This window comes from Macaca thibetana, chromosome 19 (assembly GCF_024542745.1).
Source record: "Macaca thibetana thibetana isolate TM-01 chromosome 19, ASM2454274v1, whole genome shotgun sequence".
In the NCBI taxonomy this organism is placed as follows: Eukaryota; Metazoa; Chordata; class Mammalia; order Primates; family Cercopithecidae; genus Macaca; species Macaca thibetana.
The window spans coordinates 34,882,992-34,908,170 of NC_065596.1; the positions used below are offsets into that span (position 1 = coordinate 34,882,992).

Genomic DNA, 25,179 nt, shown 5'->3' on the forward strand with positions numbered 1-25,179 from the left:
GCTCTACATCATGATGGATTGGGAGCAGGTGCAAAGCCTGTGGGCTATCAAAGCACTTTGACCTCTGGTAAGAGTCAGAGTCATATTTAGACTTTAAAATACTTATATTCTCTAATTATTTCTACTCCCTAATCCTTAAAAATGTAGCCACTTAGTATCAAAAAGATATTTTTATTTCTCTGGATGGAAGAGAGAGTTTCCATTCTTCACGCTTAATCCAGAAATTCTCTATAGACGTAAAATCATCGGTGGAATAAAGTGCATACTGCTCCCCAGGACCTATCAAAAAAGTGATGAAGGTTCATGGTTTTGTACTCATCACAGAAAGTTTTCGGAAACTCACTGGCATCACCAACCAAAGCACAACATGCTGCCACCACAGATATTTCTAAATGTCCGAAGTAGCAGCTTCCGTTAGACAACAGGAGTGTAAGCAGGAGCCAAGAGTGAAACATGCTCTTCACCCTCTTACAAAGACTGTGAGGTTTGGTGTATTCGTCCAGAGAGACTTCAAATGCAGCTATGACAGAGAAGGTAGACAAGACATGTCAGGCATCCCTGGGGTGAGAAAGTTTGGGTGATTCTGTCTCAGAGAAAATATCCCTGCTTCTTGTTTTTTTTTGTTTTGTTTTGTTTTTTGTTGTTTTTGTTCAGTTTTTACTCTGAGGGATAAAACGAATTATATGTCCACACCATATTTTTATGATAAACATTTCATTCCTCTAAGAATGAGCATCTGAACCTAAAAAATTAGGTCCACGGCCGGGCGCGGTGGCTCAAGCCTGTAATCCCAGCACTTTGGGAGGCCGAGTCGGGCGGATCACGAGGTCAGGAGATCGAGACCATCCTGGCTAACACGGTGAAACCCCGTCTCTACTAAAAAAAATACAAAAAACTAGCCGGGCGCGGTGGCGGGCGCCTGTAGTCCCAGCTACTCGGGAGGCTGAGGCAGGAGAATGGCGTAAACCCGGGAGGCGGAGCTTGCAGTGAGCTGAGATCCGGCCACAGCACTCCAGCCTGGGCCACAGAGCGAGACTCCGTCTCAAAAAAAAAAAAAAAAAAATTAGGTCCACTTACCAAATGCCATTTTTTTGCTGCAGAAGTAGCTGCTGCCATCATCACAGTCTGTGCGTCTGTCCAAAAGCGGCATCTTATCCCAGAGATAAAGTTTTGGGACACCATGAGGTCATCTCCTTGCTGACAGGTAATTACCATTTTATCTGTAGGTACAGTGACAGCGTTCACATGGGGATTTGAGGTGATCTCAGAAAAACACTTGTGAAATGTTTAAATTACCGTAAGTTACTAATAGCTATTAGTTGTGATCAATTGGAGTTAGTTTGGCAGAATATGAAAATCTTAGTTGTAATTTCTTTTTTTTTTTTTGAGACAGATTCTCATTCTGTCGCCCAGGCTGGAGTGCAGTGGAGTGATCTCGGCTCACTGCAACCTCCACCTCCTGGATTCAAGTGATTCTTCTGCCTCAGCCTCCTGAGTAGCTGGGACTACAGGCACGTGCCACCATGCCCGGCTATTTTTTTTTTTTTTTTGTATTTATAGTAGAGATGGGGATTCACCACATTGGCCAGGCTGGTCTCAAACTCTTGACCTCGTGATCCACCTGCCTCGGCCTCCCAAAGTGTGATCCTCCTGCCTCGGCCTCCCAAAGTGATGGGATTAGAAGCATGAGCCACCACCCCCGGTTATGTAATTACTTTTTTAAGGACACTGAAAATAGGGCCTCCAATCTCTTCTGGCTTCTAAGATTTCTATTGAGAAGTCTGCTTCTCACCTGATGGGGCTCCTCTTGTAGGTGACCTGTCCTTTTTTTCTAGCTGCCTTTAGGTCTTTTTCGTTTGCATTTACACTGATAAATCTGAGGACTGTGTACCTTGGGGATGGTCATCTTATATATAGTATCTGGCTGGACGTCTCTGTGTTTCTTGGATTTGTGTGTCAAACTCTAGCGAGTTTAGGAAAATATTCATGGACTATATCCTCAAATATATTTTCCAAGTTGCTTATTCTCTCTCCTCTTTCAGGAATGCTGACAAGTCATATATTTGGTCTCTTTAGATAATGTATTTCTCAGAGATTTTGTTCATTTTTAAAAGTATTTTTTCTTTATATTTGACTGATTTGATTCAAACAAGTCTTCAAGCTTTGACATTCTTTTCCTCAGCTTGGTCTATTCTGCTGTTAATGCTTCTCCACGTATTATGAAATTCGCGTCGTGAATTTTTCAACTCAAGTAGTTCAGTTTGGGTCTTTCTTAAAATTTAATCGTTCATGTCATTAATCACGTTACTAGATTGCTTGGGTTCCTTGGATTGAGTTTCAACTTTGTTCTTGATTTGAATGACCTTCCTTGCGATCCAGATTCCAAATTCTACGTTTGTCATTTGAGACAATTCATACTGATTAAGGACAATTTCTGGGGAGTTCGTGGGCTGGTTTGGAGATACTAGGAGTCATTTCCCTGATTTTTTTCTCATCTGGGAGGGTTGCTATTCCTTTCATTGCAAGGGTATAAGTTGAGTATAGTCTGTTGACTTTATTTCTGGAAGTTTTCAGACAACTAAGGCATTGATGAATTCTTGCTCTTGGTTTCTTCCAGGCGGTAGAATTGAGTAGTGATTCTTGGTGTTGTCGTTTGGCTGCGATTCAGTAGATGGCGCTTGAGAGCAACAGGCAACAGACAGGCTCGCACTCCACTACGTGGTGCCTTTGCTGAACTTTGTTCTCGACCTTGATACTTTTGAAAAGGTCAGAGCCGTTTTTTTTGTTTTTGTTTTCTGAGACAGGGTCTCACTTTGTCCCCCAGGCTGCAGTGCAGTGGCACGATCTTGGATCACTGCAGCCTCAACCTTCCCAGGCTCAGGTGGGTGACCCCCCCACCTCAGCCCCTGAAGTAGCTGGGACTCTAGGCGTGCGCCACCACACTCCGCTAATTTTTGTATTTTCAGTAGAGAGGACGTCTCACCATGTTGCCCAGGCTGGTCTCGAACTCCTGGGCTTAAGCAGTCCTCCCGCCTCGGCCTCCTCAAGTGCTGGGATTACAGGTGTGAACCACCGTGCTCTGATGTTTCTTCATGTGTAGCAGGAAGAGCCGCGGACAAAACCCCTCAGACACCGAGACAGTGAAGGGAGTGGCTTTAATCAGCTGGGAGCCTCCGCAGGCTAGCGTCTTAAAATCGGAGCTGGTCAGGTGCTCAACTTCTGTCCCTTTGAAGGGCTCACGACTCTAAGGGAGTCTGCGTGAGAAGGTCGTGATCTGATTGACCAAGCCAGGGGGTAGGTGACAGGGGCTGCGAGCAGAGCACCGGTGGTCAGAATGACAGAACAGAACGGGAGGTTTCACAATGTCCTTCCAGACAATGTCTGGAATCTACAGATAACAACAGTTGCTAGGTCAGGGGTCGAATTTTAACTACCAGGCTTAGGTCAGGCAGGCCCAGGCCTGGTTTCGGGTCTGGTTCCTAGGCGCCGGGCTACCTGCCTTTAGTTTAGTTTTTAGTCAAATACATCCCTTGTCCTCCTCTGGCTCTGCAGATCTCACTGCCACTTACACTCTACGTCTCTGGCCCCAGAAGCCCTTGTTCCCCTCATTCCACCCTCACACTTGGGGCTTGCCTGGGAGTGAGATCCACAGCAACCTGTCTGATGCCTCAAAGAACGTTTGGGGTTAAGACAGGACTTCCTCACCTAAGAACAGGAGCCTCAGGGAGTCGCTGGGTTCTGATCACACCTGAAGGGTGTTCCGACTTCCTCACCTGAGAACAGGAGCCCCAGGGAGTCGCTGGGGTCCGACCGCACCTGAAGGGTGTTCCGACTTCCTCACCTGAGAACAGGAGCCCCAGGGAGTTGCCGGGGTCCGACCGCACCTGAAGGGTGTTCCTGTTACTGCCATAGCATCCGAACACCCACCTGCGGCTGAGGGTCATGGGGCCCACAGGGAACAGGGCTTGGGACTGTCCACTAGGGTGTTGCTGAGAGTCTAGGGTGCAGGGGAGACTGAGTTCTCCTTCCTCAGTCAGAATGAATCTGTCCAGTTGCAGCCGTGAGCCACACTGGAGGGTCCTCTCTTAAAGTCACAACAGGCTCAGGGGGGCTGAGAAGGTAGATTGGCTGTAGAATCCTAGGAGAGAAGGAGGCAGTGTGATCTCTGAGGCTCAAGCCTCCCACCTTATCCCTTAGGGCTGGGCTGTGAGAGAGAGACGCCCCTGAGAGCAGACCCCTTTCCTGAGGGCAGAGCCTGGGGCTGGGACCCCAAGCTGTCCTTCCACCTGTCACCACCAGCTCCAGGGGGTCAGTGAGCTCTGACAAGTCACTGGGGCTGAAATAGTGACAGTAATGTCATCCTACATATTCATTTGTTATGGACGTGATAGGAGAACTCAGCCTGTCTCCAGGCTGCACTGGGCTCTGTCTGTCCCAGGGCACTGGGCTTCCCTCTTTTTTTTTTTAATTTTATGTTTTGTAGATGGAGTCTTGCTCTGTCACCAGGCTAGAGTGCAGTGGCACAATCTCGGCTCAGTGAAACTTCCGCCTCCCAGGTTCAAGCGATTCTCCTGCCTCAGCCTCCCAAGTAGTTGGGACTACAGGTGCCCGCCACCACGCCCAGCTAATTTTTGTATTTTTAGTAGAGACGGGATTTCACCATGTTGGCCAGGCTGGTCTCGATCTCTTGACCTCATGATCCGCCCGCTTTGGCCTCTCAAAGTGCTGGGATTACAGGCGTGAGCCACCGCACCCGGCCCTGGGCTTCCCTCTTTATCCAGTCGGTACTCCTGGGCCTCCAGGTTCCCCTGACACCAGACACACAGGCCTCTCCCAGGTGATCACAGAGCCTGTCTCAGCCCATGGGGAGGGTCTGGGGAAGGAATGGTTCCTGAAATGGAACCAGAGACTGGATCCCAAGATCTCTTTCACTCCCGGTTCTCCAGCTTAGTCCAAAACCCCTCTCTGTTTTATCACCCTCAGCCCAGAACGACTGTGCCCCCCCAACCCTGAGAGCCCAGGGGCTGGAGTAAGAGAGAGGCTCATGGAGAACCTGGTAGCCCCTTCTCCCTCCATCACTGACTGAGGCAGAGAAGCACAAACATCGTGATGCCTGCTCTGGGGGCTCCAGCTGTGGGAGAGGAGACCACAGGGCCCTCCAAGACAGAGAGATACACGGATGTGGTCACTCAGAGCCTGCTGCTGCCCGTCCAGGTCCCCACAGCTGTGGACCCACAGGAAGGGAAACTGCTTTTCTCTGGGTTTGGCTCTGGTTTTCCCTGGGTGGGGAGGGGGATGGCTTGGGAGGACCCCAGACCCTCTGGACACATGAGCCTCTGCTCTCCTCCCCTGCCCCAGGTCACCGTCACTGCTGCAGGTGGGAAAGGACAGGCCCCTATGGAATCGGGTCCTGGGAGGCTTCCCTGGGAGGTCTCCTTTCCCAGGAGGTCCCAGCTGGGAGTCAGAGCTGAAAGGAACGTTCCCACCCGCAGGCCTCTTGCCTTTACACCTGGAGAAACTGAGGCCCAGGCAGGGGAGGGGCCTGTCCATGTCACCATCACCAGAGGAGCCTCAAACTGATGACGGAACTCAGCCCTTCCTCCCCTGGACCTCGCCCACCTCCCACTCAAAGCCCTGCACTGACCCCATGGGGGTGAGGGGCTGGTCCTCATGGCCTGTTAGGTCAGGACAGGCAGGGGAGGGCTGGGACTGCCCTGCTCCCCACGTCAGCCAGGCTGCTCCTTCCCCAGGCTGGGCCCCAACATCTCCCTCTGCCTCGACCCCACCCCTCACCAGCCCAGCCTGAGCCCCTGGGAGCCTGTGGCCCCTCCTCTGGCTCTGGAGGGAAGCCGGTACTTGAGTCCTTGAGGGGAATGGGATCCTCTGGGAGACTCAGGACTGCCCTGCGGGAGGCCGCCCTCTCTCCGAGCCCAGAGGCCTCAATGACTCACCCGGTGTGGAGGAGGAGCCTGTGGGTTGGGGGCTGGGATCCCTGGAGGGTCCTGGGAATGGGCACAGAAAGGGACTGAGGAATTGGAGCTATCCTGCAGTCCCCACCTCCACTCAAAGCTCTCCCCTCCGTCTGCCCGGTGGCCTCTCCAAGACCCTCCCTCTTCCCACCTAGGACCTTCTGGACTCCAGGTGAAGGAGAAGAGGGAGAACCCCTGTTGGCCTCCTCTCCTCTGAGGGGCGAATTCCTCTGTGGCCGAGCCTCCCTCAGAGCCCCCTTCACTCCATCTCTGCCCAGAGCGCTCCTGGGGGCAGGGCCTGAGCCGAACCTTCGAACTTAGAGAGGGCAGGGTCAGGACCTTTCACCCAAGACCAACCCAAGACCACCAGCTCCGACTGGGGTGTGACAGCAGGTCGGGGAAGGTGCAGTCATGTGAGAATCTTGAAGCTGCCCATGAAGGGAGTGTTTATACCACAGTCATCAACAAATTCCACAAATAAATGCTTTTTAGAAAACGTTTTTGTTGTCGTTCAGGAAGCCAGTCTATGGGCACAACAGCAGGCTTTTCCATCAGACACCTCTCTTTTGATTCCTAGTGACTGTATTTCTAGAGAAACAACAGATGGAGAGTGACAGGTGGTAGGGCATCACTTTGAACTTAAATTTTGCAAATGCAAATCTGATTTTTGTACATGGATTTAATTATCAAAAGCAAATTCCATGTTATGAGCGGAAAAGATAGTCCCAGTAATACACATCAGAAAATGCACTAGCTAGAAATAAAGAAAGATGTATTACCTGAAAGTGGAGCAGAGTATGAGGTCACAGTGGGGCGGACCCAAACTCACCATAGGGGCAAAGCCTTTCATCATAGGGAAGAAAAAGGAAGGGAGGGGCAGTCAAAGAGAGTCAACAATGAGGAGGAAAGCACCACAGTTTAATGGAGGAAGCATCTTCTACAGACACCCAGACACCTTCCTGCACCTGACCCATGCTTCTTCCCCTTGATATTCTCAGCAGACACTTCCCCAACTGCTGCCCCAGTCTTGCAGAACCTCCTGGGATCATCAGATCTGTTCCCAGGGCTCCACCACTCTGAAGGGTGCATTGTCTTCTCTGCTGTTCACCTCCTGGCTGCGCCTTGTGGGGCTTCTCTGGCTCTGCTGAGCCTCAAATAACAGAATCCCAAGGAACACCAGGACCAAGCCAGCTATACCCATGCGGATGAGATTCTCCACTGTGTAATCCTGGAGGTGTGGGGCTAGGGATGGTGGACAAAGAGGTCACAGAGGTCAGGGCAGATCATGATTACCCAGGACCCCTGGATGTCCACCCAGGGTACCCACCTCCCCTTGACAGGACCTGACCCTCTGTGCCCAGCCCCATAACTGGGAGCATCTCCTCACTCACCAGTCTTGGAATCTGACTTATTTTGTGCTGGATTGAGGGTCTCAGTTGCTTCTAAAAATCAAAGAACAAGGATGTTGGTGAGAAGCTGAAGAGCCTCTCCCCCAGGCTCTGCTTTCTTATATTCCTCCATCTCTCATGGTGTGGCTTTATGTAGATCCTTAGTGAACACATTCTCTGCTCTAGCAGGCCTCCCCTGGTACGTCATTGGGGTTTTCAACCTCTCTCTGCTCTGGGAATTCAGATCTTGTGTCTGAGTCACTTTGGAACAACGTTTCCTTGAGCCCAAGAGCTCAGGACTAGTGAGAAGAATGATCTCCCAACTAGAAAGAATTGAGCTCTTGTGTGCTGTCTTGGATGTGCAATCTTGTGCAACAAGAACATAAAAACTAATTCCCCCAGAGACAGAAATTTCCATTTTTCAGTGGATGAGGACCCAGTCTCTGTGGATGAGGAGTTGGTCCTCGGTAGCTCTTGAAAGTCAGGAGTACAAGGACTGAAGGCTGCGATGGCCCCCGCTGCGTGCTGCCTCAGCCAGCTCCCCTGCGGTTTCATCATTCGTTTACTGTCTTGTTAACTAATTCTTCATACAGTTAGGAACACCAACAATGTGATATACTTAAATATGAAAATGTATTGTTTTCTAAATGATAATGACTGAGCGGGACAGAAAAACATCATTTCTGCGTTTTTGAAGTATGAACCTAGATTGGAAGGTGAAAGCAAATATTTAAAAACATACCCAAACTTGAAGTAAAATAAAAAATAAAAACAAATAAATATAAAAAAATGATGAAAAATATTAAGCATAGGAATGAATACTTGAATGTATGTTTGTGTCTATATATGTACATAGTACATATATTCACATAAAATATATGTGATTAACATGGCTTATAAAATACATGTGATTAACATGGTTTGCATTTGTGTCCCTTTGAAATCTCATGTTGAATTTTAATCCCCAGTGTCGGAGGAGAGGCCCAGTGGGAGGTAACTGGTTCGTGGGAGCCGACTTCCCCCTTGCTGCTCTCATGATAGTGAGTTGTCATGAGATCTTGTTATTTAAAAGTGGGCAACACCTCCCCGTTCTCTCTCTTCCTCCTATTCCAGCCTTAGAAGACGTTCCTGCTTTCCCTCCACCTTCCGCCATGATTGTGTTTCCTGAGGCCTCCCCAGCCATGCTTCCTGTATGGCCTGTGGAAACGTGAGTCAGTTAAACCTCTTTCCTTTATAAATTACCCAATCTCAGGTAGGTTTTTGTTTGTTTGTTTGTTTTTGAGACAGAGTCTTTGTCTGTCCCCCAGGCTGGAGAGCAATGGTGCGATCTCAGCTCACTGCAGCCTCTGCCTCCCAGGTTCCAGAGATTCTCCTACCTCAGCCTCCTGGGTAGTTGGGATTACAGGCACCTGCCACCACGACCAGCTAATTTTTCTATTTTTAGTAGAGACAGGGTTTTGCCATGTTGGCCAGGCTGGTCTTTAACTCCTGACCTCAGGTGATCCGCCTGCCTTGGCCTCCCAAAGTGCTGGGATTACAGGTGTGAGCCATCGTGCCCAGCCTCAGGTAGTTTTTTTTTTTTTTTTTTTTTTTTTTTGAGGCGGAGTCTCGCTCTATCACCCAGGCTGGAGTGCAGTGGTGCAATCTCAGCTCACTGCAAGCTCCGCTTCCCAGGTTCACACCATTCTGCTGCCTCAGCCTCCCAAGTAGCTGGGACTACAGGCACCCACCACCATACCCGGCTAATTTTTTCATATGTTTAGTAGAGATGGGGTTTCACTGTGTTAACCAGGATGGTCTCCATCTCCTGACCTCATGATCCACCTGCCTCGGCCTCCCAAAGTGCTGGGATTACAGGCGTGAGCCACCGCACCCGGCCCATCAGGTAGTTCTTTATAGCAGTGTGAGAACTGATTAATACAATGATTGTAGATACATATGTATATGTGGCTTTAGATATTTGTCCTAAAAAATATAATGTAGGCCGGGCACGGTGGCTCAAGCCTGTAATCCCAGCACTCTGGGAGGCTGAGGCGGGTGGATCACAAGGTCAGGAGATCGAGACCATCCTGGCTAACACGGTGAAACCCCGTCTCTACTAAAAAATACCAAAAACTAGCAGGGCGAGGTGGCGGGCGCCTGTAGTCCCAGCTACTCGGGAGGCTGAGGCAGGAGAATGGCGTGAACCGGGGAGGCGGAGCTTGCAGTGAGCTGAGATCCGGCCACTGTACTCCAGCCTGGGCGGCAGAGCGAGACTCCGTCTCAAAAAAAAAAAAAAAAAAAAAAAAAAAAAAAAAAAAATATATATATATATATATATATATATATATAATGTAACTACATATATATTCATAGTTGAGGTGAGAAAGAGGGGCTTACAATTTGGAAATATAAAAGTGAAATTTCCAGTTTTTTATGGTTGATATAAACAGCCTCAGCGTCTTCCCCTTGTCCATGTCAGGCCTGGACCCCGGGACCCCAAATCCTGCTCAGATAGGGGAGGACAGACCTAGCTCCTCTGCCCATCATCGCTGCTCCCTCCTTCCTGCCTGGTCCTAGGACACCTCCCTCCCCTCTGACCACCACAGAGGGAACACCTGCCCCATCCTCGGGGCCCCAGGAAGCCACGTGGACCATGCCCCTTTTGTCCACTCTCCCCTCTGCTCCCTTTCCTGAATATTGGAGATAAGGTTGAGACGAGTCTAGAATATTATACTGGGTCAGAGTAACTGCGTTTTCATCTCCCATGGGGTCAGGATTTAGAGGTTGGGACACCCAGACGTTGATTCTGAGATGGAGACATCAGGAGCAGAGCGTGTGGGGCCTCCGTCTTCCACCCTCAGTCTAATCTCATCTCCTCCGAGGCTCACCCCCACCTCCTTCCAGTCCTCTCCACTCTTTACCCTACTGAGACTTCAGGGCTGGGAGCCCCGGGTGGGAAGTCCCCATCTATTTCCACACTCCCCTGGCTAGACCTTCCCCTGGGTGGGAGGTTCCTGTGTGTTTCCACCCTCCCATGGGCTGGGCCCTCCCCCGTGGACCCTCCCCCTTCACGCTCCTGTTTTTCTAGTGTCCTGAGCTCTCTTGGGGGCAGGGCCTGCGCTGAGAGAGGCTCAGGACTCAGAGAGGCTGGTGCTGATGGAGGAAGAAGAGGAGTGGGCAAGTGAGACAAACGGATGGACATTCCCTTGGAAGCTCTCCTTTTTCATTTCCAAGAACCTCTTCGAGCTCAGAGAGGACAGAGTCAGGGCCCTCACCTGAAACCACAAGCTCCAGGGGCTCACTGGAGTGAGACAGCAGGTAGGGGTCGGAGCTGCGTGAGCCGTAGCACCTGTAGGTCCCCGCGTGGGCCGAGGTCACAGGACTCATGGGGAATTCAGCCTGGTACTGCTGAGCTCTGTAAGTGGATCTTAGACGCAGCGGGGGATGGGCTGCCCCCTCCTTGGCCAGAAGGAAAGTGAACATCGGACCCCATGACTGACACAACAGGGTCACCTTCTCTCCTGAGGCCACCGTGGGGCCCAGCTGCACTGAGAGGGAGGGTCTGTCAGGGATCTGTCCTAGAGACAAGAAGGATGGGTGAAGGGTTGCCCCACCTTGTTCTGAGCTGAGCCACCCCCAGGCCTCTCTCTGGGACCCTCAGTCTGAGTCTCCCCTCCCCGCCCATCCCCTGTCTCTGTCTGTCTTTCCTTCCCTTGGGAACTCCCCACCCCCATCCCGGCCATCACCACCTGGGCTCCCCCCGGCAGGGCCTGTGCAGAGCCTGGGTCCCTGACTGAACCCGCTGGGCTCCTCACCTGCGATCAGGATGTCCAGGGGGTCGCTGGGGGCCGACCACTTGGAGGAGACATTGTGTGCACCGTAGCATCTGTACTGGCCCCCGTGGGAGCCCCTCACAGGGTTCAGGGTGAAGCTGGCCTGGGAGAGCCCAGCCTGGGACTGCTGTCCAGGGCGCTGGGGGAGGCCATCGCCCCCCTCCTTGTACAGAGCGTATCTGATGTAGCCGACATCAGAGCCACACTGGAGGGTCAGGTTCTCTCCGGGGGCCACGACAGGGCCCTGCAGGGTCAGGAGGGAGGGCTTCCTAGACACACCTGGAGGGAAAGTCGAGTCGGGACTCGGAGGGGCTGGTTCCTCCCGCACCCCTTCCTTCTGGAGCCTTCCTCACTAGGGTTTCCAGTGTCCTTGTTTTTTTCTCATCCTGTATTTGTGTCCCCAGGACCCCCATCTTCCCCTCATCTTTTCTTTTTTTTTTTTTTTTTTTTTTTTTTTTTGAGACGGAGTCTCGCTCTGTCGCCCAGGCTGGAGTGCAGTGGCTGGATCTCCGCTCACTGCAAGCTCCGCCTCCCGGGTTCCCGCCATTCTCCTGCCTCAGCCTCCCGAGTAGCTGGGACTACAGGCGCCCACCACGTCGCCCGGCTAGTTTTTTGTATTTCTTAATAGAGACGGGGTTTCACCGTGTTAGCCAGGATGGTCTCGATCTCCTGACCTCGTGATCCGCCCGTCTCGGCCTCCCAAAGTGCTGGGATTACAGGCTTGAGCCACCGCGCCCGGCCCATCTTTTCTTCTTCGTGGGCTAGCCTGAGGGTAAGGCTCCCAACAGCTCAGCCGCTGCCCTGACTTTGTGTAAAAGGAAAAGCTACGGCTTCTTACCTGACACCAGTAGCTGCAGGGGGTCACTGGGTTCCGACCACACGTACGGGGTGTTGTTTTCATAGCCGTAGCATCTGAACGTACCCCTGTTGCTGAAGGTCAGGGGACCCACGGGGAACAGGGCCTGGAACTTTCCATGGTTGTGTTGGTGTGAGTCCAGGGTCCAGGAGAGCCTGTGGTCTCCTTCCTCGATCAGAGTGAACCTGCCCAGTCCCAGCCGTGAGGCACACCGGAGGGTCACGTTCACTCCTGAGGTCACCACAGGGCTCGGCAGGGCGGACAGGCTGGGTCTGCTGTAGGCTTTCAGGAGAGCAAAGGGCAGCTGTGTTTACGTGGGGCTCACACCTCCCACTTTATCCCGCAAGGCTGGGCTGTGAGAGGGGAGACCCCTTGAGAGCTGAGAGCTGACCCCCTTCCCGAGGGCAGAGCCTGGGGCTGGGACCCCTGAGTGTCCTCTCACCTGTCACCACCAGCTCCAGGGGGTCGCTGGGCTCTGACCAGCCTGCAGGGCTCTGATAGTAACAGTGGTATCGCCCTGCGTGTTCCCACATCATGGATGGGATGGAGAATTTGACCTTGTTTTCAGACTCCAGTGTTTTTAACATGTGCCTCGATATAGAGTTTCCCTCTTTATCCAGACGGTACTCCTGGGCCTCCAGGGTGCCCTGACACCAGATGGTCACGGGCTTTTTCCAGATGATCACGGGACCTGGCTCGGCCCACAGGATGGGTTTGAGTAGGTTCTCTGGAAGGAAACCACAGGTTAGGTCTGAAGATGTCCCCAACCCTCAGATTCCGGCTCTCAGCCCCAGGACCCCCCGTCATCCCCATCAGTCAGCCCAGAACTGCTGTCCCCACCCCCAGCTGCCCAGGGGTGGTCCCTTGTCCCCAGAGAGGAGGAGGGACCTGGGACAGCTGGGGACAGACTCACCTGCCTCCAGGCAGGTCCTGGGGCCCAGGCTCAGCCCTGGAAGAGAGTTCCCTGTGAGAGATTTGCCCCCAAAGCCTGAGCAGGTCTTCTTTTCCTTGAGCCCCTGGGGTGTCCTAATTGACCAGGGCCTGGCTATGGATTGGGGTCTCTCTCCTAGACTAGGGTCTCTCCTCCCCCTCTTAAGATCTCACCAAAGCAGAGCAGGGTTGTGAGAATGGGGGTCATGGCATTTCCTCCTCCTCCTGGCCCTGGCTGTGCAGGCAGGTGTGAGCACGGTGCCCGTAGACAGACAGACACATGGTGTGTAGGCACACGGAGGCTGGGTCCTCCCCATCACGAGGTCATCCCATCAGCAGCCCCACAGAAAGAGGAACTGCCCCTCCCCAGGAGCCTGGCTCTCATTTCCCAGGGCTTGCTCTGAGGGTGAGCACCAGACTCTCTGGAGATATTTCAGACACAAATGGGGACTCACAAGGGGGTCATTAAGAAGGACGTTTTTGGCCGGGCGCGGTGGCTCAAGCCTGTAATCCCAGCACTTTGGGAGGCCGAGGAGGGCGGATCATGAGGTCAGGAGATCGAGACCATCCTGGCTAACACGGTGAAACCCCGTCTCTACTAAAAAATACAAAAAATTAGCCGGGCGAGGTGGCTGACGCCTGTAGTCCCAGCTACTTGGGAGGCTGAGGCAGGAGAATGGCGTGAATCCGGGAGGCAGAGCTTGCAGTGAGCTGAGATCCGGCCACTGCACTCCAGCCTCGGCGACAGAGCAAGACTCCATCTCAAAAAAAAAAAAAAAAAAAAAAAAAAAGAAAAAAGAAGGACGTTTTTGGCTGGGTGTTGTGGCTCACACCTGTAATCCCAGCACTTTGGGAGGCCAAGGTGGGTGGACCACTTGAGGTCAGGAGTTCGAGACCAGCCTGGCCAACATGGCACAACCCCGTCTCTACTAAAAATACAAAAATGAGCCAGGCGTGGTGGCACAAGCCTGTAATCCTAGCTATTCGGGAGGCTGAGGCAGGAGAACCACTAGAACTCGGGAGGCAGAGGTGGCAGTGAGCCAAGATCACGCCATTGCACTCCAGCCTGGGCAACAAGAACAAAACTCCATCTCAAAAAAAAAAGGACATTTCCACCTCTATGTGGCACAGCACAGGAAGTCCAGGTTCCTCACAGACAGGGAGGAACCAGGGATCCAGGAGAAGGTGGGACGCTGTGGTTCCCCCTCTTCCATGTTTGTAGATCGGCACTGCCATATCTCTGCTTCCTGGTGGGAGCCCATGAGGGGCAGAAAGAGGAACTACCCCTCCCCAGGAGCCCAGCTCTCATTTCCCCAGGGCTTGTCCTGGGGGTGAACACCAGGCTCTCTGGAGATATTACAGACAGAAATGAGCTCTCCCCTCACTTTGGCTGCGTCTATCTAATCTGTCCTTGTCTCACCAAGGGCCAGGATGTAGCAGCAAATGGACCCGGAGTCTTCCTGATTCAGCCCCTTCCAGGGGAGAGGGACTGACGGCTCCTCCTTCCCTCTCAGAGCCTCCCCATGGAAGAGGCTGCATCTCCCCTGTGTGTGTGTGTGTGTGTGAAAAACAGGCTGTCTGTGGTATTGCCACACCTGGACATCTGTCCCACGTGTGAGTGGGAGGTCACATTGGACTCCGCCTTGCCAGCCACAACCTTGGGCAGATGCTAAGTCTGGAAGAGTTGATGCTCCTGGACAGCAGGAGCTGCAACCATCCCCTCGGGACAGGCCTGATTTCTGAGCCATCTCTGGGAGAAGTGTTCTTTGTAAGATCTTGTGCATGGGGGAGACGGACAGCATGCACTATATTTGAGAAGAGATAGCCGACTAGAAATTACATAGGCAGATGTTGCTGTGGTGAAAAGTAGTGGGTAGAATTAACACACTTAAAAATCAATTCTATGGCCGGGCACGGTGGCTCACGCCTGTAATCCCAGCACTTTGGGAGGCCCAGGCAGGTCAATCACCTGAGATCAGGAATTCAAGACCAGCCTGGCCAACATGATGAAACCCCATCTCTATACTAAAAATAACAAAAATTAGCCTCATTTTTGAATCCCCTTAAACATTACCAGCCTGTAAATGTCTGCCCTTTGGATTATTCTTTGAATTCAGTATTAATATTTCTCCCATTCCCTTGTTAATAGTAAGCTAAATAAAAACTTGTGCCCATTTTATCCTTCTAGAAGAGTAATTTTTTTTTTTACCTTTTTGGAAAAAAAAAAAAAAAAGAAAGAAACTTTACCAGAATATATTTAAGATCAAGAATGCTGGTCGTAAGCTGTGAAAATCTGTGTCTTGTCTTAATCATTCCATCAGCATAAAAAATGTAGCAACACATGTGAAGTGTTGGTTCCAGGCAAACCTGCTTAAGACTCAATGTTCAAGGTTGTTATTAGGTGGGGGACCATATAGGCATAAGGGTCAGTCACAGGGAAACCAGGGAAAAGCTGGTGTCCGCCAGCTTTTTTTTTTTTATTTTTTTTTTTAACTAGCTCATCAACAGTGAGCTACACTGTTTGCAGAAACAGCCTAGTCAAGACACAGCAGAATTCAATGCTGCAGTCACACAACCCCAGTTTATCTCTTAGGAACGTAGGGAACATTCCAGGAGCCATGTTTAGGAACTAGACGCCAGCTCAGGACCACCTTTACAAGCAAACCCTCCCAACGTTATCCCCCTTGGAGCTGTGAGATTAACTCCTTCTTGCACAACCTGCACCTGAAAAAAATAACAGTCCTCTTGAATGCAGCAGCACGCTGTTCACCCAGAACATGCCTCCAGCTCCTCCAGATTCTTCCGGCCCTATCTCAGTTTTTTTCTGCAGATTCTCCAAAGTTCTGCAAACTGTAAGTAGTAAATCCATACTCATCTTGAGTTTTCATGAGGGAAGCCATCTGGGGCCTTCTCTGGCCGTACTGAGCCTGAAGGAGCATCCCCCAGAGACCACCAGGATCAAGGCAGCATGGTCATTGGGATGAGATTCTCCATGGCAGAGTCTAGAGGGGCGTGGTCAGTAGACAGAATGGAGCATTTGGTGAGGGCTTAGACAGATCACACTCACCTTGGAAGCCCTGGATGGGTGTTTACACATCTACACTCTGGAAAGGGGAGTTCCAGTTATTCCTCACTGTGGGTCTATACTTGGTGGAGGATGGTTGAGAGGATCCACCACTCTGTATGAGTCTGTTCTCACTCTGCTAGGAAGAACTATCCGAGACTGGGTAATTTACAAGAAAAGTGGTTTAATTGACTCACAGTTCTACATGTCTGGGGAGCCTCATGAAACTGACAATCATGGTGGATGGCACCTCTTCACAGGGCGGCAGGAGAGAGAATGAGAGTGGAGCGAAGGGGGAAGCCCCTTATAAAACCATCAGATCTCGTGAGAACTCACTCACTATCAGTACAGGGAAAACTGCCCCCATGATTCAGTAATCTCCATCTGGTCCCACCCTTGACAGGTGGTGATTATTACAATTCAAGGTGGGATTTGGGTGGGGACACAGAGCCAAATTTCTCCACCTGGTTTCATGATTGATACATGGGGATTATTACAATTCAAGGTGAGATTTGGGTGGGGACACAGAGCTAAACCATATTAGACTCCTATGAATAAGAATGAGGCAGGGCATGAGTAGCCAGGCCACCATTGTATCACCCCACCAGGGCATGTAACCCACCATTGTATCCCCCCACCAGGGCGTGTAACCCACCACTGTATCCCCCACCAGGGCGTGTAACCCACCACTGTATCCCCCCACCAGGGCATGTAACCCACCATTGTATCCCCCCCACCAGGGTGTGTAACCCACCATTGTATCCCCCCCACCAGGGCGTGTAACCCAGCATTGTATCCCTGCCGCCGCCCAGGGTGTGTAACTCACCATCAGTCCCCCACCAGCGTGTGTAACCCACTATGCCCTGGCTCCTTCACACTCTCCTCCCTTCTCATGGGGGAATTGTATGAGATCCTTGCTGAACTCAACTCCCAGCTCAGGCTTAGAACCCTATGGTCCCCTCCTCAAATGTGTTCAGGTTCCTGGGCCTTGTTGAGGTCACAAACAACTTCTCAGCTGCAGAGATATTGCGGGTTTGGTTTTTACAACAACTCAGGGACAGAGGACAACAATCTCCAGCCTCTGGGACGCTTAACTCTGCTCTTCTCTGGTCTCAGATTAGTCTCAAAATTAGCTAAACCCAAGCCTCACCCTTTGACCTCCAGTAATGCATCACCTGTCAGTATGGAATCCATAGATCTGCATGTAGGACTCCTGGTGTCCCAGGGCCAGGACTATGAATCGGCCAAAGGCTGTGACTGCCTTTCCTTTTCTTTCTTTTTTTTTTTTTTTGACACAAAGTCTCGCTCTGTCGCTCAGGCTGGAGTGCAGTGGCGTGATCTTGGCTCACTGCAACCTCTGCCTCCCAGGTTCAAGCAATTCTCCTGCCTCAGCCTCCTGAGTAGCTGGGACTACAGGCACGTGCCACCACGCCTGGGTAATTTTTTGTATTTTTAGTAGAGACAGGGCTTCACCGTGTTAGCCAGGATGGTCTCGATCTCCTGACCTGGTGATCTGCCCACCGCAGCCTCCTAAAATGCTGTGATTACAGGCATAAGCCACCGCGCCCAGCTTCCTTTTCTTTTTTTGTAGCTCACTCAGCTCTCCGTGTTCTCTGGTTCAACTTAATAGTACTACTAATAATCCAAGTAATAATCTCACTATCTATTCTTCTGTCCATTTATCTGTTTTGTTTTACAATTAATGAGAGACTAGTCATAGATTCCAAGTAACTTTCTCAGGAATAAGAAACACTACAGTGAACAAAACCTCCCATTGTTCATTCAATTTATGGTAGAAATGGAGAAAGTCAGATGAATTAAGCAAAAATACAAAAGAGCTGAACTGTTATTTAAAAACAACACACAGAGGGATAAATGGACAAAATTTAAGCTACCTAGAGGTCTTGGAATGTGTGTTGTCCTTTTTTTTTTTTTTTTTTTTTTTGAGACGGAGTCTTGCTCTGTCGCCCAGGCTGGACCGCAGTGACCAGATCTCGGCTCACTGCAAGCTCCGCCTCCCGGGTTCCCGCCATTCTCCTGCCTCAGCCTCCCGAGTAGCTGGGACTACAGGCGCCCACCACCTCGCCCGGCTAGTTTTTTGTATTTTTTAGTAGAGACGGGGTTTCACCGTGTTAGCCAGGATGGTCTCGATCTCCTGACCTCGTGATCCACCCGTCTCGGCCTCCCAAAGTGCTGGGATTACAGGCTTGAGCCACCGCGCCCGGCCATGTGTTGTCCTTATTAAAAAAAAAAATACCAGTGCCAGCCTGGCCAACATGGTGAAACCCCGTCTCTACTAAAAATACAAAAATTAGCTGGGCGTGGTGGCGTGCACCTGTAATCCCAGCTACTCAGGAGGCTGAGGCAGGAGAATCACTTGAATCAAGGAGGGAGAGATTGCAGTGAGCCGAGATCTTGCCACTGCACTCCATCCTGGGTGACAGAGGGAGACTCTGTTAAAAAAAAAGAAAAAAGAAAAAAAAGAGCAGTGAGTACTAGGGGCAAAGATCACTTAACCCAGTTTATCATAAAAAGAAAAATGTTTGTGAGGATGTGACAGGTTAGGTAAAAACTGAACAAAGAGCAAGAGGAGGATCCAGAAAGGTAATATTACCCAACATAGGAGCAGATGATTAGGGTATTTTGATACCAAAAAATGCAGAAATGTTCCTAGTGTGTCTAAAATGTATTTGAGAATGAGGAAATGAAAAAAGTGGTATAGAGCTGTATTTCCAGGTGTGCAAACAGACATATGGACATCGACGTGTGCAATAAATTGTTCACTGAAAATCAATACATAAATAAAGTGAGAAATAAAAACACTTATGTGCAATACAGCCATGAGTCTCAGAGCACGGCATGTGGAGAAATGTACATACACGAGGTATCTCTGAGAGGAAACAGAATAAAGAGGTACTTGACTGCCTCTAGAGATGGAAATGGAGAAGATGGGAACAAGGATCACCTGTGTGCCCGTTGGTAAATATATTTGTGTGTGTGTGTGTGTTAAGATGAAGTCTGACTCTTGTTGCCCAGGCTGGCATGCAGTGGCACGATCTCAGCTCATTGCAACCTCCGCCTCCGCCTCCGCCTCCGCCTCCCAGGTTCAAGTGCTTCTCCTGCCTCAGCCTCCCGGGTAGCTGGGATTACAGGTGCATGCCACCAAGCCCGGCTAATTTTTTGTATTTTTAGTAGAGACAATTTTTTGTATTTTTAGTAGTAGACCACCATGTTGGTCAGGCTGGTCTCAAACTCTTGACCTCAGGTGATCCACCCACCTCAGCCTCCCAAAGTGCTGGGATTACAGGTGTCAGTGAGCCCATGCCTGGCCCATATTTTTTTTTTTTTTTTTTTTTTCAGGAGAGATGGGGTTTCACCACTTTGGCCAGGCTGGTCTTGAACTCCTGACCTCAGGTGATCCACCCACCTTGGCCTCCCAGAGTGCTGGGATTACAGGCATGAGCCACCGCGCCTGGCCCCAACTTTTTTTTTTAATGAAGTGAGAAGAAGATTCATCTTTTCTGCAAGCCTCAGAAATACGGGTGATGATTCTGGTTAGAAAGAGCTGTCCGTGGTCGGGCGCGGTGCCTCACGCCTGTAATCCCAGCACTTCGGGAGGCCGAGGCAGGTGGATCACGAGGTCAGAAGTTCAAGACCAGCCTAGCAAAGATGGTGAAACCCCATCTCTACTAAAAATATGAAAAGTAGCCAGGCATGGTGGCGGCGCCTGTCGTCCCAGCTACTCGGGAGGCTGAGGCAGGAGAATTGCTTGAACTCGGGAGGCGGAGCTTGGGAGGCGGAGCTTGCAATGAGCCGAGATCTCGCCACTGCACTCCAGCCTGGGTGACAGAGCGAGACTCCATCTCAAAAAAAACAAAAAAACAAAAAAACAAAGAGCTGTCTGGAGTTAAATTCAGACCAGCAGGCTGGGCCCAGTGGCTCACGCCTGTAATGCCAGCACTTTGGGAGGCCAAGGCGGGCGGATCACGAGGTCAGGAGATAGAGACCATCCTGGCTAACCCGGTGAAGCCCCATCTTTACTAAAAATACAAAAAATTAGCCGGGCGTGGTGGCGCCTGTAGTCTCAGCTACTCGGAACTCGGGAGGCTGAGGCAGGAGAATGGGTGGACCCGGGAGGCGGAGCTTGCAGTGAGCCGGGATCGCACCACTGTACTGTCCAGCCTGGGCGACGAGCGAGACTCCGTCTCAAAAAAGAAAAAATTCCAGACCAGCAGTGATTTTCCCTAAAACGAGATTCCTGAGATAGGAGCTTCCATACTCACCACAACTGGAGTCAACTTTACACACAGACCCCAAGGTGTCCAAGTACTTTCCATATAAGTGTTGCTGCTAAAAAAAATACAATACAATAATAATAATAATAAATAATAATACAAACTCCAGGCCTCTTGGATTCTAAAAATGGGACTTGTGTATCTCTTTTTTTCCAGATTTAGCCTGGCCTGTCTTTCTCGAGTTGGCTGCAGCAGGTTCCTTGAGTTCCCAGTGTGGTTGAAATCATAAATATTCCTTCTCTTTCATTTCCCTTTTTCACATCCCCAGACCCACGTGGTGGTTCATCTGGGGAGCCGTATTTCCTTGGGGAGGAAAGTGAGATTTTGAGGAAAGTAACAGTGGGTGTCATACCCAGGGGAGATTAACTTTCAGTTCCTGCAGTTGCCCCTACCGGGTGACAATCTGGTGCTCATAGAAACCTGCTCAGAGAATCTCTTTCTTGCTTTTGTTCCTTCCTCAACACAACGGCCACGGTTACCGGTGGAGACAAAATATGTCCGGAGTGGACTGGAGTCCAAGAAAAGGTACATCTGGCATTTCCTTGCCTAGGAAGTCGCTGGCACAGAAGTTCAGAAATGAGTGAGCTTTTGAAAACAAGAACGGGCCCGGCGCAATGGCTCACGCCTGGAATCCCAGCACTTTGGGAGGCCGAGGCAGGCAGATCACCTGAGGTCAGGAGTTCAAGACCAGCCTGGCCAATATGGGCAAAATATTTCAAAAATAAATTTGAAAGTGCAGTTGATTTTTATTTAAAATACATTCATTAGCCAAATGTTTAATTCAGGGTCACACCTTCAATTTGTATAATAATTGTTCTGATTCCAGCCTTGCTCTTTTAATTCTACACAGAAATAAATGAATTATGATTTCTCAATTTGCCAATAATTAAAGTAGAATGAAAAGAGAATCATTCTATATTTATATCATGCAAAGTAAAATATATGACTTTCTTAGTCATGTTTAATTTAACAGAAAATTTTATAAGTATCCAAAATGTAAATGGTTTTTAAATAATTCAAATTGGGATTCATCAAAAATAGGACTGTCTTTATTCTTGAAAAACACTGTATTTGTTTAATAATGAACAAGTTATTAAGTTACGATGTGATTTAACTGGTATGAGAATTTGGGAAATTAGAATCTTGGTAAAGTACAGATTAGTTAAAAGAAAGAGATGCTTTAGAAAATCAAAGACATTTCTGAAAGAATGTATAATAACCAATAACAGTTTGACCCCAGTGTTATAGAGGATGGGGAAAAGGTGGAAGAATGAGAAAATAATACACATTTCATGTAGTCTATGTGCACAAATCTTTTTCTTTTGTTGGGAAGAAAATGTTTTATCACAACAAAGATAAAAAATTTAGCAACTTTGTTCTAGAGATCAATCAATAAATCCAAATAGGAGAAAGAGGAGTGATCTATAAAAGCAGAAAGCAATCTCACAAATGAATAGATAGAGTGTACTAAATAAATTGAGCTGGGCTGGGCGCGGTGGAGTAATGGCTTTCTATCAAAAGGTCAGGAGAAACCACGGTGAAACCCCGTCTCTACAAATGAATAGTCCCAGCTATAGTGTACTAGGCGGAATGAAATCGCGCCACTGCACTCCAGCTGGAGCGAGTAACTAAAAAGCAACAAGAAAATATCTGTAAATCCTAGACCAGCTGTGATGATGGCTCCATATGCCCTTAAGGAACTGCAAAAATTCATGAAAAAGTAAAGACCTTCTCCTTTCTTTATCGAAGTGATTTTTATGGAGGTACAATGTAGGACCAAATGAGGCACGTTTTACTGCTTGGAACAGCAACAGGAAAATTCTCATCCCGCAGCTCTTACAGCTTAGATCTTAGCAATCGGAACAGAACAGGTTTTCACGGCTGAAGGACTGAGCAGAACAACAGTTTTTGGAAGCTTTAGCTCTAAATCCCAGTGGATCTGGAGCAGGTGCAGAGCTTTGGGGACTCTCAAAGCACTTTTAAATCTGGTTAAGTGTCAGAATTGCATGTAGACATCAACACACTTATATTCCTTGATTATTCCTCCTCCCTAAGCCTTAAACGTATAGCCACCTTTTATCAAAAAGATATTTTATTTGTTTAAGTGGAAGATATAGTTTACTTTCTTCACACGGATGCCAGAAATTTTCTATTGTTGGTGCAATCAAGTGCATACTGCGTCCCAGATCCTATAACAAAGGAGATGAAGGTGTATAATTTTATACTCATCACAGAAAGTTTTCAGAGACTAACTGGCATCACCAACCAAAATACAACGTGCTACCACCACAACTATTTTCAAATGTCCTCAGTAGTAGTTTCCACTGGACAGCAGGTGTGTAAGCAAGAGCCAAGAGTGAAACATGCTCTTCCTAGCAAGAGAGCAAAGACTGTGCGGTTTGGTGTATTCATCCAGAGAGAGTGTTTTAAATGGGGCTATGACAGAGAAGGTAACAAGAGGTGTCGGGCAGCCCTGGACACCCTCAGAAAATATCCCCGCTTCATGAATTTATTTTCTATGTTCAGTTTTGACACTAAAAGGTTATATATATATGTGTGTGTGTGTGTGTGTGTGTGTGTATATATATATGTGTGTGTATATATATACACATATCTCCACCCTATAGTTTATATGACAAACATTCTCACTTGTTCAAGCTGTATTCAATGTCAAGCCCATTTTATTTCCCCTACTACAAAATCCCACCGCTGTGGTCCTTGTACCTACGGTGATGGTTCTGAATAAAGCCCTCCCTACTTTGCTTTAATAAAGGTCACTGGGTAATCTTTCTCTCAACACCTTGCCCAGCTGGCCCAGGGCTCCAAGAAAGGGAAGGTCAGACCCCTGGCCTGTGCCCTGGATACTCACAGGGATGTCTGTGTGTATATGCTGCTGCCCCATCTGGCCCAGGTGAGGCCTGTCCCCCCTTCCACGTTGGGCCTCACTGCAGCCTCCTAGTGTTCACACCCCAGGGGAATTGGGGTGGGGTCACAAGCACAGGGTAGGCCCTCCCTCTCTGCCTGGCCACACTGCACTGCCCAGGTGGTGCTTGGGGGCCGTGCAGCACGAGGGACATCTCCACACAGCAATGTCCCCAGACCTCATCACCCTGAGTTCTGGCCCCAGCGTTGGGTGGGTTGGAGGGTGAAGAAGAAAAGACAGTCCCCTGCATCTGATTTTCTGTCTTCTCTCTGGACCCATCCTCCTCCCACTAATATTTCAAGAAATAACAGTGTGGTATTTTTGCTTAATTTCCCCTAAACTATATCTGTCCTGCTTTCCACTGTGACCTCACCGCCTGAACTTCCTGGACTTCCTTGCACTGGAGCAGACAGTGGCATCTGCTCGGCTCAGCTCTCCTGTGCTCTGCGAGGGGTAGAAAAGTTCACACATCCTCTCCTATGTCCAGACTGTCCGCCTTCTGCTAAAGAGTTCATTTACCCACCTGTCAACCTCAGAGTCAAACGAACAAGACGTTACGGGAGAAAACACCCGGCTGATGGTTGAAAAACAACCAGAAAAGAAAGACAGAGATACAGAAAAAGAGACAGAGATGGCTGGGCGCAGTGGCTCACGCCTGTAATCCCAGGACTTTGGGAGGCTGAGGTGGGTGGATCACCTGAGGTTGCGAGTTCGAGACCAGCCTGACCAACATGCAGAAATCCCGTCTCTAACAAAAATACAAAAAGTTAGCTGGGTGTGGTGGTGCATGCCTGTAATCCCAGCTACTCGGGAGGCTGAGGCAGGAGAATTGCTTGAATGTGGGAGGCAGAGGTTGTAGTGAGCCGAGATTGCACCATTACACTCCAGCCTGGGCAACAAGAGCGAAACTCTGTCCCAAAAAAAAAAAAGAGAGAGAGAGAGAGACAGAGACACATTGTGAGACAGAAAGACAGAAAGAGAGAGAGACAAAGACAGAGACAGATAGAGCAGGGAGAACGTGTCCCACGTGAAGAACAGGGAAAATCAGTCATGATATTCATGCAAGAAAGCAAAGATATAGAGTACAGCAATAGAAAGCAGATCACAGGAGGAAATTAAACCTGAGCACAAATAGAAAATTAAAGCTTAGTACAAATTAAAATTGGGTAGGCCAGCCAGGCACCCACCCTCTTTGAACCAGGACAGAAACCTCCCAGCAGACTGAGCTGCAGTCCGTCCCGGACTTCATAATATGGAATCAGGAGCCTCACCGGATCTGAAGCCCCTGCCTCTGAGACTTGGCCGACCTTGGACCAGTTACTTCATGTCTCGGTCCATAGTTTTTTTTTTTTTTTTTTTTTTTTTTAATGAGGAAAATAATAGAGCACGCTGTGAAGGGTTTGTAGAATAATTTAATGCGTCCATGTTTGCTTACAACTAAATTAGCAACTGCCCCATAGAAAAAGCTGGCTGAGTTTTTGCTGAATTCTTAAAAATCTTTCTCTCTCTCTATATATATAAAATAATATTTTAAAAATATTCTCTTTGTAGTGGGCATGCAGGCTTCTTTTCTAGGATTTTTCATTTGTTTGGTTTGTTTTTCCGGGATTTTTTTTGTATTCTTTTTTTCACTGACAGATAATAATGGCATATATGTACGGGGTACAATGTTGCATTACTCTGTTTTCACACGGCTACAAAGAACCTCCCGGGACTGGGTAATTTATAAAGGAAAGAGGTTTAATTGACTCACAGTTCAGCATGGCTCGGGAGGCCTCAGGAAACTTACAATCATGGCGGAAGGCAAAGGAGAAACAGGCACCTTCCTCACAAGCAGGCAGGAAGGAGAACGAATACAGGAGGAATTACCAAACACATATAAAACCATCAGCTGTCATGAAAACTCACTCACTGTCAAAAGAACAGCATGGGGAAAACT

At 49.3% G+C, this 25,179-nt stretch overlaps 1 protein-coding gene across 2 annotated transcripts; it reads right to left on the reverse strand.

Moving 5' to 3' along the window:
- Positions 1-6,866: 6,866 nt before the first annotated feature.
- LILRA4 (leukocyte immunoglobulin like receptor A4) lies at positions 6,867-13,419 on the reverse strand. Of its 2 annotated transcripts, XM_050771910.1 has the most exons (8): positions 13,133-13,419; positions 12,942-12,977; positions 12,471-12,755; positions 12,011-12,310; positions 11,155-11,451; positions 10,615-10,917; positions 7,361-7,411; positions 6,867-7,211 (listed from the first exon to the last, which is right to left on the reverse strand). In XM_050771910.1, exons 1-8 carry the CDS (start codon positions 13,164-13,166, stop codon positions 7,018-7,020), a joined length of 1,500 nt encoding a protein of 499 aa, XP_050627867.1. In that variant the 5' UTR covers positions 13,167-13,419; the 3' UTR covers positions 6,867-7,017. The 2 variants fall into 2 exon arrangements, with proteins under 2 accessions (XP_050627867.1, XP_050627868.1); XM_050771911.1 differs by lacking the exon at positions 12,942-12,977.
- Positions 13,420-25,179: the final 11,760 nt, after the last annotated feature.

Excerpts from the sequence above, each read along its gene's own strand:
- LILRA4 (XM_050771910.1), bottom strand. The coding sequence starts at position 13,166 with ATGACCCCCATTCTCACAACCCTGCTCTGCTTTG. Across the intron at positions 12,756-12,941 it reads CAGGACCTGCCTGGAGGCAG|AGAACCTACTCAAACCCATC; the intron begins GTGAGTCTGTCC and ends GTTTCCTTCCAG. Across the intron at positions 10,918-11,154 it reads CCTGGACATCCTGATCGCAG|GACAGATCCCTGACAGACCC; the intron begins GTGAGGAGCCCA and ends TCTTGTCTCTAG.